This window comes from Talpa occidentalis, unplaced genomic scaffold (assembly GCF_014898055.3).
Source record: "Talpa occidentalis isolate TD23 unplaced genomic scaffold, MPIMG_talOcc4v2.1 talOcc4.3, whole genome shotgun sequence".
Classification (NCBI taxonomy): domain Eukaryota; kingdom Metazoa; phylum Chordata; class Mammalia; order Eulipotyphla; family Talpidae; genus Talpa; species Talpa occidentalis.
Window position 1 is genome coordinate 125,094,104 of NW_023603184.1, and position 14,376 is coordinate 125,108,479.

Sequence of the window (14,376 nt, forward strand, 5' to 3'; positions counted from 1 at the left end):
TTTTATCATTTTTCTAGGTTTTTGTCAATGAAGCAGTTCTTGGGTTTCATTTACGTCGTACTTTTCTGTTTCATTGAAACAAACTTGAATTATTGAAAACAAATTACTGACTTGAGAACTTCTAATGGAAATATTTAAAGCCATACATTTTTTTTTCTAAGCAGTTGTTTAGCTGTTTCCCACAAAATTTGATATCTTGTACTTTCATTTTAATTAAGTTAAAAATATTTTGTAGTTTCCCTGAAGCTGCTTCTTTGACTCAGGATTATTTAGGAGAAATTTTACTCAATTTCTAGTATTTGGAGGTTTTTCAGATAACTTTATTGACTTTTAGTTAGATTCTATGTCAGAGGAAATAACATTTAATTGCTTCTAAATTAGTTAAGGTTGTTTTTTTTTTATTTTATTTATTTATTTTTTAATAGAAGCATGTTTTTTATTTATTTGTTTTTTTGTTTGTTTGTTTTGTTTATACAAGCACTGGGTACAGTCAGAAGCGCGGGAGGGTGAGAGAATTCACCAGAGCCAGAGCGGGGAGCAGAGCAGGCAGAAGGACCGAGGTACACTGCTGAGGGGAGCAGCGGGCGGCAGGAGAGGTCTGCGCGCCCTCCTCTGGTGGCCGGGGAGCAGCCGGGGATTGAACCGGCTCTGCAGAGGCTGCGGGCAGCTTCGCAACCCAGCGCTTAACCGTTGCGCCGCCAGGGAGGCCCCTTCCTTTATTTTTAATGCTCATATATAATACATCTTTATACACAGAAAAACCTACAGCTCATACATGAGATCATGTGTAGAGCTTGTCCTTACAAAGTTGGGCATAAATGTAATAATTGTTACAAAGAAAAATTATTTTTTAAAAATATTTGTTTATGCATGCAAGAACTGGGGTACAGGCCAGAGGTGCAAGGGGGGGAGTGTGAGAGGATTCACCAGAGACAGAGTGGGGAACACAACAGGAGGAATGACTGAAATACACTGCTGAGTGGAGCAGTGGGCAAGACAGAAGAGGTCTCTGGTGCCATATGAGTTGCTCCCTGGCCGGCTGGGGATCGAACTTGTGCTGCAGAGGCTGTGGATTGCTTCATAGTGCGGTGCTTAACCCCTTGGGCCACCAGGAAAGCCCCAGAAAAATTCTTTATAATACTCTAATTGATAAAATGATACACTTAAAAGCAGATTTGCTCTTAATTGTAAACTTTACATTCAGAGCAATTGAAACAGAAGATTACTTTAGCTAAAGACATGAAATTTGAATAGAATTAGAAGTAGCTTATCTCTTCAGTAAATAAAGTGAAAAATAAGTTGTCACTAGGGCCTCTCCGGTGGCGTAGCGGTTGAGCGCTGGGTTGCGAGGCTGCCCACAGCCTCTGCAATGCCTGTTCGATCCCCGGCTGCTCCCCGGCCACCAGAAGAGGGTCCCACATGGTGAACAGACCTCTCCTGCCACCCGCTGCTCCCCTCAGCAGTGTACTTCAGTCCTTCTGCCTGCTCTGCTCCCCGCTCTGGCTCTGGTGAATTCTCTCACCCTCCCGCGCTTCTGTCTGTACCCAGTGCTTGCATAAATAAATAAATAAATAAATCTTTAAAAAAAAAAAAAAAAAGTTGTCACTAGAATTTGTACTAGGAGAATACTTTGTTGGTAAAATAATTAGTGTCACACACACTCACACACAAACTCATAGCTTTGGTTGAGGATGGGTTTGGGGACAAAAGACTTGACGAGTAAAAAGAAACTAACTGCCATATATATTTTTAAAAAATTCTGAGTATATACGTATTCATTTATGTTCTAAAATTGTTAGGTTTTATTACCCGCAGCCTGGGTTTCCAGTGATGAGATGATAGTTAACATTCACTTTCTGCTTTATTCAGTTCTGTTTTCTGAATATTTTGAAATAGCGTATTTCATTTTTATAATAAAAAGACTAATCAAAAATCTATTTGTATTATAGCAGTGATTTAAAATGAAGTTAAAAGGAAAAGGATTAAAAATAGTAAAAATGTTACAACTGGGATTTGCTCTAGGCCTCTATTTGGGCTATTTTGGTAAATTTTTCTTTTTGAGGTGGCTCAGAAAATGCCTATTTGTGTGTGTTCTCTATTTTCATAGGAAAGGTAATGTTCTATTTTTCAGTTTACTTATGGTGAAGAATATAATTTAAGGAACAGCTGTATCAAGATATCCTTGGATGTTATCTCTTGTTTTATGTTTTTTTTTTTTTTTGTCCATTGAGGCATTTTATTTCCACATATGTTTTACACCCCTAGAAAAAGAATCCCAGGATTTTCCCTCCTGTGTGTTTTCGTCTTGCTTCTTCATGGTCCATGATGCCAGCTGAGGTTGTCAGTACAATGAAACCAAACTGACGAGATGGAAGCAAATTATTCTGCCATTTTTCTAGATCTTTGAGTTGCACATCAAATCTGGGGCTGATCACTCCACACTTGTTTAACCTGCCTGTGAGGTTCACAACAATTTTCCCAGCTCTGTGATCATCAATGATTTCAAATTCGCCAATGTAACCATGCTTCATCATCACAGTTAGAAACCGGACGATAACTTTGGAGCACGGTCTAATAAGAACCTGGCGTTTGCCTCTCTTTTCGGCATTGTTGATGCTCTTGAGGGCATCAGCCAGGACATTCATGCGCACCATTATGGCGGCACGGAAAAATGGCGGAAAGAGGACGGGAGGGGCGAGCGCACGGAGTTATGGGTGTTTTATGTTTTAGATCAATCTCAAGGTGAACCTTAGTCATTGGCGCCACTAGATAGTTTAGGAGTTTAAGCTAAATTAAATAAGTTGGTTTATCTAGTTGCAGAGGTATGCTGGCTGTGTTTATTTCTGTGCTAGGTTTCAATCTTTTGAGGCCTTTGGCGTAGTGAAGTGGCCATCTTGGCACAGCTGAAACAGAAAAAAGTTAGAGAGTAATAATGAGACTAGAGAGAGACTAATAAAGAGGAGACAAGAATGTTAGAAGTGAAACCACTATCAAATCAGCGTATATATGCCTGATCAAAACAACTAGATTCTGATTTTTTTTTTTTAATTTTGACCTATTTTTATTTTTTTCTTTTCTTTTTTTCCTTTTTTTAATTTAAATTTTATTTTTATATTCCCCTTACAATTACAACCCCCTTATTTTGACCCCAATCCCTCCTTTCCCCACCCCCCTGAGCCCCCATAGAGTGTCTCTGGTTCATAGTTGTTTGTTGATTTTGATATTTTCTTTCTTACAGTTACTCTTTTTCCTGGTCCCTTATTTAAATTTTCTTGATTCTTGCTATGAGTGAGACCATCCGGTATTTGTTGCTGATATTTTTATTGAGAAAAGTGTCACGTCAAAGGGCAGAACTATGCTACATGCATGTAGTTTATCTAGAATCTAAATATTTAGGAAACACAATTTTTAAAAATTTTGGTTCTTTCAAAAGAGTTTATTAATAAAATTCTCTCCTGCCAGAAAGATTTATTTAAAAGTTCATTACCTAAGGTTAGTGTAGAGCAAAAAAAAAAAAAAAAAAAAAAAGTAAGTAATATTTTAATTCTTGTCTCATGAGTTGTATGCCAGGACACCCTTGGATGGTACTACTTGTATTATGTTTCAGACCAATCTCAAGGTGAACCTTAACCTTTCGGCTCACTAGAAACTTAGATTGTAGTTATTCAATAATTTTGTAAATGGGAGTATTGGGCTAGTGAGTTAGCTTACTTGGTTAGAGTGTGGTGCTAATAAATGGGACTACTTAGGCCCAGAGAGTTAAGTAATTTAGTATTACTAAATACAGAATTTTGAGGCATTTGTTTTTAAAATCTTATCTCAATATTACGGAATGCAATTTAAGCAACACTGAATACCTATTATAAGGAGGTATTATACCAAGCTGGATGATTTAAAACAACACAAAAATAAGTTGTAATATATACCAGAAATTCCAACCTTCTTGTTTCTATTTGGAGGAGTGTCTAGTAGCACCTGTCTGGTAGAGTATTGCCTTTAGTCTTAATCATAGAGAATAAATATACTGATACATACATCAGGGCCTCCCTGGTGGCGCAGTGGGTTAAGTCACAGCACTAAGAAGCTATCAGCAGCCAGTGCAGCACTGAGTTTGGTCCCTGGCCAGGGAGCTGACCCACATACCCATGTGGTGCAGCAGACCTCTCCTGTCTTGCCCGCTGCTCCCTTCAGCAGTGTATTTCAGTCAATCTGCCTGTTCTGCTCCCCACTCTTGTCACTGGTGAATCCTCCCCACCTCTGGCCTACACCCCAGCTCTTGTATGCATAAATAAAATAAATCTCAAAAAATAAACCCGATAAATCAATGGACAAAGTAATTTGGAAAATGAGAACAGGTTGGAAAACAGGATATTTTGGGTAGAAATTTTTTCAGCCTTTTAAACCCATTTCTTGGTTTGGTAAACACCTAATATTACACTGTGATATTGTTAGAAATTTCAAAACAGACATGATTTCAAAATTAAATCAAAGCAGTGGTGACTCCAGGAGAAGAAATTTGGTTGTTAAAAGCACATTCTTTTCTTTATCAAATACATACTTTCCTGTATCTGTCATGGAGTATCGATGTGGATGGGTGTGCTTACTTGCCAACACACTTTTTAATCCCATATTGTGTTAAAACTGAGAATTTTTTATTTATGGAACTCTCTCTTTATTGCCAGAAGTACAATAAACATCAGCTTTGCAAAATAAAAAATCAAGAAAGAATAATGTTTGCTTATTTTTTAGGAGGAAGAGATGAACCGGAAGATGTTTTTTCCTGAAATTCTCTAGCTTGTTTTTTTTTTTTTAAAGTAAATTTGTTAACTGAATTAACTTAAATTATAAAAACTATCAGTGGAGAAATTTTGACCAAGAGGGAATATAACTCTTGTTCCTCACATTGTTTCAAGTGGAATTTTCAAGCATGTCATTGTGAAAGTATTTCCTAAAGTCATCCTTCAACAGAAATACTAGGGAGCTTTTTTTCTTTGAAATTTTTATCTTTGAGTGTTTTATTGGGTCAAAAATGAAAAAATATTAAAGCATCAATTTGCTTTATTCAATTTGGTGCAGTTTTTCTTTGCTTTATTTCCTTTGTTTGCAAGTGACAAACTCGCTTAAACTAGAAAGAAAGATTGTAGAATTACTGAAATCCAAGAACTTGCATAGTTCTGTCTACAAGGTTGAAATCCTTTCAGGATACTTTTCTGTTAATTCCTTAATCTTTCTTTTTTTTTTTTTTTTTTTATATAGAGGCATGCTTTATTTATTTGTTTGCTGGTTTCTTTGTTTGTTTTGTTTATACATGCACTGGGTACAGTCAGAAGCGCGGGAGGGCGAGAGAATTCACGAGAGCCAGAGCGGGGAGCAGAGCAGGCAGAAGGACCGAAGTACACTGCTGAGGGGAGCAGCGGGCGGCAGGAGAGGTCTGCGCGCCATGTGGGACCCTCCTCCGGTGGCCGGGGAGCAGCCGGGGATCGAACCGGCGCCGCAGAGGCCGCGCGCAGCTTCGCAACCCAGCGCTCAACCGCTGCGCCACCGGGGAGGCCCAATTCCTTAATCTTTCATCTGTATCATTGGCTTCATTCTGTTCTACTGTCTTGAATCAATAGGTGTTTACTGAATACCTGTTATGTGCTAGATACTGTTTTAGTTGCTGGGGAAACAAGTGATGAATGAGACAGAGTCTGTGTTTTCAAGGAATATATTTTCTGTCCAGGAACTTTCTCTGCATAACAGTGAACAAGGCCACAGACCATTCCAGACTCATATTTTCATTGCAAGACCCATGAAGCAAGAGGGAATCTTCCTCATTGACTCCAGCTAGAAAAGTTCCAGGGAAAGAAAACTATGTTAGATTGTGTGCCTATTCCAGAATCAGTTACCACACCCAAAAGGATGAGGTGTTATTATTAACTGGATGATTTACACAACCTGTTCAGGGGTTGGGGTCTATGACCAAAAGAAGGGAAGGAGTAGACAGGTAAAGATAGCTTTTCATTGATATTTGCATGTTAATGTTTACCTCTTCGTATTTGTTGCTTCAGATAAACTTAGCACATAGGCTATACTTAGCTTGAAAGTGTTGGTCTTTCTCTGCGTTTCTAAAATCTAGGGTAATTGTGATCTCTAGGAAAATAAGTTAATGATTTAATGTATTATATTTGCCACATAACTTACTATATTGACAGAAAAGTTGTATTGTGTAGATTATAAAGACATAGTTTTGAATGTTAATGCTTATGTATTTTAGATATGGTCCCCCAAGGGAAGATCCTGAGACAAGGCTCTTCCTTTGATTGATTGATTGATCAGTGGTTTGATTGATCCTAAGAAGAGTTGTTCAGAAAGTAGAGAAGAGATGGAACAGACAAAAGTTAATAAGGATGCATTAATTAGTTTTGTACCACAATGGGCAACTGGATCTCAATTCTGTTGAGGAGTTCTAATAGATCATACTTCAGAATTATGCTAGGGAGGGATGAGGAAGCTAGGATATCTGCTACCTCTCCTTCCTTGGTGGTTGAAGATTTTAGAATTTTTAATTTCTAGACTCTTACTCCTTGCCCTGCTGCCAAGGTGAGTGTGCTCTTTTAGTTAAAGAAAGCTCTTAGGCAGAGAGGCACAGATGCTTGAAAAATTATCCAGAGACTGTTCTTAGAAACTGCAAATGTCCTCCACGGTGGCTGTGAATGGATATGGGTGGGACATAGAGTCAGCTATAAATGGTGAAAGATAGTGTATATCCTTTCAATAGCTGGGTTTTTCCTTTTGATTTTCACCAAAATTTCCTTATATTACTAGAACAACATAAGTACCTATACTAACTGTGCCCCTCTCATCCTAGTTCAGTTATTTGCCCTATTTTATAGCAGTGAGCTCACCCCAAAATTTTCAGTGACTTAACATAACACAGGTTTATCATGGCCAGTGTACATTGGGTGACTCTCTGACAGAGCTCCCGTCCAACTCCTCAAAACTGAAACTCCATTATGTCAGAATACTTTTGCTTCAGCCATGTAGACAAGGAGAAAGCATGGAGAATGTACACCTGTTCTTCTCTCAGCTTTGGACAGGTCATTTCATTCAGTTTGTGACCAGAACCAGTCACGTGACTCCAGACTATTCGGAAGGGAGATTGTACTGTCAGTAACCCATTGACAGGAATTTCATTCAGCTTTCAAGATTTCATTAATTGAATTGCTGGTCTCTAAGACCCCCAAATTGCATTTCCTTTTCCTTAGTATGTTAAGCATATTACTGTTTCCTGTATTGGTAGATAAATCACAAGCAGTAACAATAAAATAAAGGGCAGTTATTTAGATTTTTGCAAAAATTGAAGGGTCAAACTAAATAATTTGACATTTAACAAAGAAATACAGTAGAATTTCATAATTTCCTCTTTAAAGTTTTGGGACAACTTGATATGCAAGCTTTCAAAGCTCCCCCCCCCATGGCTCATTTATTCTCATGATTAAAAGTATAGTTTCATATAAAACTTCTTTCATAGATTCCAGTATGCTCTCTAATCCAATATAAAATTTTTTTATAGTAAGGTTTACATTAGTTTTTATCATACCAGTTTTAAGGAAAAAAAGTCCTGTGTGCTTAGCAGTTTTAACACATGGTGCTGGGGAAGTGGGTACCTCACCTTTGTCCAATATACATGAAATTCTTCCTCAGTTCAGCTGGATAAATGCCTTCAGGAAATCAGCTGGTAGAGGAGGGCCTGTTGTACATGAGGCCTCAATCCAGGATATATTTTTGTGATTTTAAGGCAACTTCAACATCAAACCTTATTTTTAAGTGAAACATGGTCTCTTTAAAATAGAAAACTTCATAATAAGGCTAGGGAAGTATAAATTGCCAAGACTTTACAGTTTGGGTTTCTATAGGGACTATTCTATGAAAGCTATAGTTATTTTTATATTACAAATGGGAAACTATATTATTAAATATATATCAGTACCTTGGAACCACACCCATTTTATTAAATTGTAATCCTTATATATGCCTATCATAATAATATGCTTATTGAATACATAGAAGGTGCAGGAGAGGTATATATTAGATTAGAATTTTAAATTCATTATAAAATATGTATAAGGTGCCAGAAGTGATTTTGAGTGCTGCATTGATTTCTTTAAAAATCTTACACATCTTTTTTAAAAATGAATTTTCTTTACTTAAATTGGGATATAATTGATATATACCATTACATTAATTTCAGTATGCAACATCATTGTTTATTTGTATATATTGCAAAAGGATCACCACCGTAAATTAGTTAATATTGCTATTAAAATATGGCCCTTTTAAATCTCCCAATGTCTTTGTTTTTCTAATACTGCAAATTTTAAGAGGTACTACTAATTGCCATTATGTACAAAGTGACATACAATTAGAATAAGAGTTTAACTAGTCAGAGTATCTTGCCAATAGTTCAGTAGTTGACTCACTGACCTTTGACTGTTTAACCAGTAATTGTTGTTACAACTGTTATAGGACAGGGAGAGGGGCAGCCCAAACCCCGCAAACCTGCCTATTCTAAATGGGTTCTGCCATCCGTCGCATCAACACAAAACATATGAGACTTTAATGGGAAGGAACTTTAATAAAACTAGGAAACAATACAGGTAAGGCAAAGAGTCTAGCTTCTAAATGAAGCACCCAAAGTTACCCGTCCCCTCGTGGGTAAAAGTCCATCCATATGGGATTGGCCCAGAATAAGGCCCCAAAGCCTACCACAAGTCTAAAGCATCTTCCAGTGGGGACCCACAGAAAAGGGTCAGAAACAACCAGACAAGCCCGGAAGGAAAAGAGCAAAATCAACATCAAGATAAAAGCTGCCATTGTCACCTCCCCATGGGTCTCACCCACATCTGTGTCACCCAGTCCACGACCAAAAGACAAGCGCAGTTTCTTCACGTGTCTCTAGGCTCCATGCGCCTCCTCCAGGTCTCCTGGCTCCATCCTGCTTCCTTCCTCAGTCTCTTCTGCCGCTTCTCCTCTTCCTGCTCAGCTCTACCCTCCCTTGGGTGGGGCAGGGAACCTCCCCCTTTCCTGGGGACCACCCTGTTAAACAACTATGTATTAGTTTGCTTATTCTACTCAGGCTGGAACAAACATCCCTTAACTTATCCTGAGTCCTGCTACTTCTTAGATGCTTTTTCTGGTTTCTTGGCTTCTTGGCTTTGAATTTTAAGTCAAGTTTAGCATAATCACTTGACTTTCACTTGTCTCTTGCTGGGCAGTATTCTTAGTGAGGGAAGGACTAGACAGAATAGTCCAGTGAGTAAGGCATTCAGTTTGAATTCCCAGCTTTGCCACTTGTTGCTTGTAAAATGGTGATGGAGCACCTTAGCGCTCTGTTAATAAGTTTTCAAGTATTGAAATTATTCACATTTTACAAATGGGGAAACTGGAAGTACAAAGATACAACATATGCAAAAGCATACCTCTAGAAAGTGACAGATCAAGGTTTTTCATCTGGTTACAGAGCCTCTGCTTTAACTACTATATCCTATCTGATGTTCTCGGAGCACTAGAAAAATAGTTGTAAATATAGGCTGGGGCAAATTTGAAGTAGTTTTCAAACACCAGATTAAAATCACAGATTTTATTCGGCATGTATTGCAAAGTAATTGAAAGTGTTTGAAAAAAATGATTATATGAAATGGTAGCAGAGTGTAAGGTGGAATGGAAGGAAGCAGGAACTGAAGGCAGACTAGTTTGGTGCAATTGTTGAATCAAGAAGTGACAAAATCAGAAATTTGCGGTTTGTAATGGGCATGCATAGGAAGGAATGATTAGAAAGGCATTGTCTTGGTGAATCTTATTTGCTTGGGAGTGTTGCAGGTTAATTTTGGGAGACCAAGAGTGCGTCTACATTTGGGCTCTTTGACTTGCTCTTCTCTTCAGCTGTATCACTCTTAGATACTCTTACCTTTTTCTAATGTCTGTTCTACAGTCTCTATTCAAAGGTCACCTTACCAAAAAGGCCTTCCCTAAGGTATGTGTAGAATGGCAGTCCCATACAGCACATCCCCCAACTCCTTTACCCAGCTTTTTCTCTTGTTATTGGTGCCTACTTTGTTAATTGTTAGCTTTATAGCCTCCCTGTCCTTATTAGAATACGTTTTCAATGGCAGGGACCTTTCTTTTTTGTTTATGCCTTTTTCTGTAATGGATTCTTAGTGTTTAGTGAATGAATGCCATGGAATATAGGCAACAAAGGAGGATGAATAGAGAAATAACGAAAGTAAATGATAGGTTCAGATTGCTTGTAGCCCACCTCTTAGCACAGTTTGTCAGTTCTAAATTTATGTTGCAGAGGGAGAGTTGAAGCTAATGGTGCGACAGTTAACAAAGACAGCCTGGTAAATGCCCTGATTGATATTAAGATTCTAAAGTACCTTTTGAAATGTAAAAGTTAAATTAAGATTTGCTTACTTTTTGTACTTTATTTCTTATCATCAGTCTTTGAAGACTGGTATTAGCATGTGTCTGTTAGTTGCAAAAAGATCTATTTTAGTTAAAAAAAAAAACGTGTGCAATAAAAATGAAAGACTGAAATGGGAGCCCAGAAAGGAGTGTGGCTTACTTAGAACTAAGGTAGCTTGACCTTTGGTTACAGCTGGCCAGTACTGTGTATGCTGGAGGGCTGAGTTCTTGCCTCACCACAAAGCATTTCCTTTTACTGTTTGTTTTGGACTTGGATTTAGTGTAAAAATGTTGGTAGTGCCTGCTTTAGAGGGATGAATTAAATGCCAGTCATTCCTTATTCCTTTTACCCTATTTCTTAAAGCTTTAAATTTAATCTTCTCCCTTCGTAAATCTTTATAGGGTCTGCCTTCCCAGTTCCTGTTCATGCTTGAGAATATCCAATAGTGTGACTCTCACCTGTTGACTTTATTGCAATGGAGGAAATGAAATAAAAGAGAGCAGTGTCCTCTACATGATACGTGTGTATGTATTTTTTTTTTTTCTGTTTTACTCTCATAGCAATCCAGAGGAATCTTCTTTCCCAAATATTTCCACCTGAAATGTCGTTTCCTAGGGTTCCATGCAGTACTTCTCTTATGCCTTATCAGTTATGCCCAAGTAGTTTTAACCTGTACAGATTATATCTAATTTTTTTCTGGCATAGAATTATAGATACCCATTTGTAAACACACTAGTATGTAAAACTACCTTCTAAGTCTCCACTTAATATCCTATTTTATCAAACTCTGGGTTTGAAACTGAACTAATTATAGCTTAGTTGCCGAAGTATGAAATGTTGGGAAATCATAATAATGATAGATGCTGTTTACTATGCCGGGGTTCTGTACTTAAACATTCTATTTATTTATTTTACATATGCAATAGGAAAGGTTCAAACAGTTAAGTAACTTAACCCGGTGACAGTAAAACTGATGAAGTTGGATTTGAACAGGTCTGGATTGTTTCAAATTCCATACTCTATCCACTCTGCTGCACTCTGGCCCTCTTCCTCCAGCATGGCATAGCACACACACTGACATCCCAAAGGATCTACATCTCTTGAATTGCTCTGAAATATTTCATGTTTTTTGATTCTGGTTGCCTTGTTCACCAGGATTATTGCAATAGCTGCTTAATAGGCCAATTTCTTTTTCATCCGTACTGTTGTCCTAATAACAAGTATTCTAATATATAAACTCATTTCCCTTATTGCCTTCAGGATAAAGTCCAATATCCTTGGCATAGCATTCAAGACCTCTGGCCATTTCATGATCATATTGCATGGTTCTTTTGTTTTAGCCATTATAAGGCCCACATTAGATCCTAGAATTATTATTTCTTTTTTTTTTTTTTTTGATTCTTTAGGCATGCTGTTTCCTGCTGTTTCATTAATGTAAATTCCCATTTTTATGAGTTTGGTCAAGTACCACCTCTCCTGGCATATCTTCCTCCCTTCGGCACCCCTTGTTTATGATCTCTGGCACCTTGGTCATACCTCCTACAGACACGACTTCTTGTGGGTTGTTAGCCCCTGAAATGGTTACCAGTTGGTCTAAGCTCCTGGTATTCATGTTCTTGTACCCTATCCTTGAATGTGAACTGCACTTAGTAACTGAGTTCTAATAGGAGAATATAGCAAAGCAATGGGATGTCACTTCTGAATTAGGTTACCGAAAGATTGTCACTCTCATCTTGCTCTCCCTCTCTCACTGGCTTTCTCTCCCAGTCTTCATTCCATTTGGATGGCAACTTGATATATTTAAGTATTTTGTTGGAGAGACCCATATGGCCAGGAACTGAGTTTTTGGTCAGTAGTAGTCAACAAGGAGGTCTGCCATTAGCCATATGAATGAGCTTGAAAGCAGATCCTACTATACTTGGAACTTAAACTCTAGCTAAGGGCTTGATTGCGTCTTTGAGAGAGACCCTAAGTCAGAGTCACCCAGTTAAGTCACACCTAGATTTCTGAGTCACAGAGTCTGAGAGTCTATAACTGTTTGCTGTGTTAAGCCTTTAAGTTTTAGAATAATTTTGTTATGTAGCAAGTTAATTAATAAAGATTTTGGTATCTAGTTAGTGTAGTGCTGCTGTAACAAATATCCAAAAATGTGGGAGTGACTTTGGAACCAGGCAGTGGGTAAGGTTGGAAGAATTTTGTTACTCATGGTGGAGAAATTTTCTGCAACAGCTGGTATAAATTTGGACTTTGAGGAAGTTGTGGGTGAGGGTTCAAAAGGAAATGAGAAACTATTGTTAAAAACTAGAAAAAAGTATTTTGTGTTGAGGTAGAAGACTTAGCAGAACTCTTGACTTCTGTGGTGTGGAAAGTAGGAAATGTGCCTAAGGAATTGGGTAATCTGGCTAAAGAGACTTCTAACCAAAGTTGGAGCTACCAACAGGTTTCTTATTGCTTATGTATAGTAAAATGTCAGATATGTCCCATAGCTCCTTCTTTCAACTCTATGGGTATGCATGCCATTCTTCTAGAATTTAGCACACTACGTTATGTATACTTAACTGTCTGTATTTCTCACTAGGCTATGGGTTTGATGAGAGTCCTTTAATGTAATAGATTAGATCTTACTCAGATTTTAGTTTTTAAGAGATTAGCACTCGAACCTTGGTGCTGCCTTTTATTGTGTAAGAGTGACAAGTTAGTTACTTAACTTGTCTAAAGTTGTTTCTTTGTCTAGAGGTGGGATTAGTGATGATAAATTTCTAAAGATTGTGCATTTTTATTTTTATGCTCAACATTAAATCACCAGTACTTACAAGAGTCTGTGTTCATAATAGATAGGTGCTTAATAAAGATTTATTAATGATTTATTTATTTTTAAAAAAGATTTATTTATTTATTTATTTATTTATACAAGCACTGGGTACACAGTCAGAAGCTCAGGAGGGTGAGAGAATTCACCAGAGCCAGAGCGGGGAGCAGAATAGGCAGAATGACAAAGTACACTGCTAAGGGGAGCAGTTGGTGCTGCAGGAGAGGTCTGCACGTCATGTGGGACCCTCCCTGGAGGCCGGGGATCGAACTGGCGCTGCAGAGGCTGTGGGCAGCTTTGCAGTGCAGCACTCAACTGCTGTGCCACCGGGGAGGCCCTGTATTAATGATTTAAATAATCTCTACCTCAAAATACTGTGTAATTTAAATGAAGTAATTCATGCAAAGCAGTTAGCACAATGCCTAACTTGTTTTAATTGATCAGTGTTAGTTGTATTTAGCTATTTCTTTTTTTATTTATATAGTTTTTAATGCCTCAAGAATTGTTTCATGAATAAAATAACTCAAGCAAAGGGTTTGTTTATAGTTGGATGATAGATCAGAAATCCTTTGAATTTAAAGTAGAAAAATTTGAGCATGGAAAGACTTCTCTCTACTTAATCTCCTATGGTAAACAACAAGAAATTTGGACAAAAAATATCAACCAGCTGTTTTAAATATTGGACAACAGGCAGTATAGGAATGTGATTTCTGAGAAAAGGGAAACAAGGAAGAGTGCTATAATTGCCCTGGGTTTTTGCCAGCAGACACATTTCAGACCATGTTGCAGGCATGGGGAATATTAGTTAGGACTTGTCTTGCTGAATTGATGAAAATCATAGTTCAAGAAGCCTGGAGTAACTGAGAATTTTCTGTACAGAGTTTCATAGAAGAAGGAGCTATGTAGATAAAGTTACAGAACTCTTATAGAGGTTTCCTTTAGTTTTGCCTTGAGTGTGTAGAATGTATGTATGTTGAGTGAAAGTAAAGGACGGCAGGACAGAATTGATTTGGGAGCTGTATTTAAGCTAAGGAGTTGCTTAAACACTGATCAGACAGAGTGATGTGATATTTTTGATCAACCTGATTTTTAATAGAGACCCCAAAAGGCTAAATAGCCT

General features: G+C 37.8%; 2 protein-coding genes across 2 annotated transcripts in view; one reads left to right on the forward strand and one right to left on the reverse strand.

Moving 5' to 3' along the window:
* FAM117B (family with sequence similarity 117 member B) overlaps positions 1–14,376 on the forward strand; it is a 64,318-nt gene that overhangs the window by 7,621 nt on the left and 42,321 nt on the right. The gene's annotated exons all lie outside the window — the stretch shown is intronic.
* LOC119256120 (40S ribosomal protein S15a) lies at positions 2,207–2,709 on the reverse strand. The gene has a single exon (XM_037523862.1). The coding sequence runs from the start codon at positions 2,652–2,654 to the stop codon at positions 2,262–2,264; it is 393 nt and encodes a 130-aa protein (XP_037379759.1). The 5' UTR covers positions 2,655–2,709; the 3' UTR covers positions 2,207–2,261.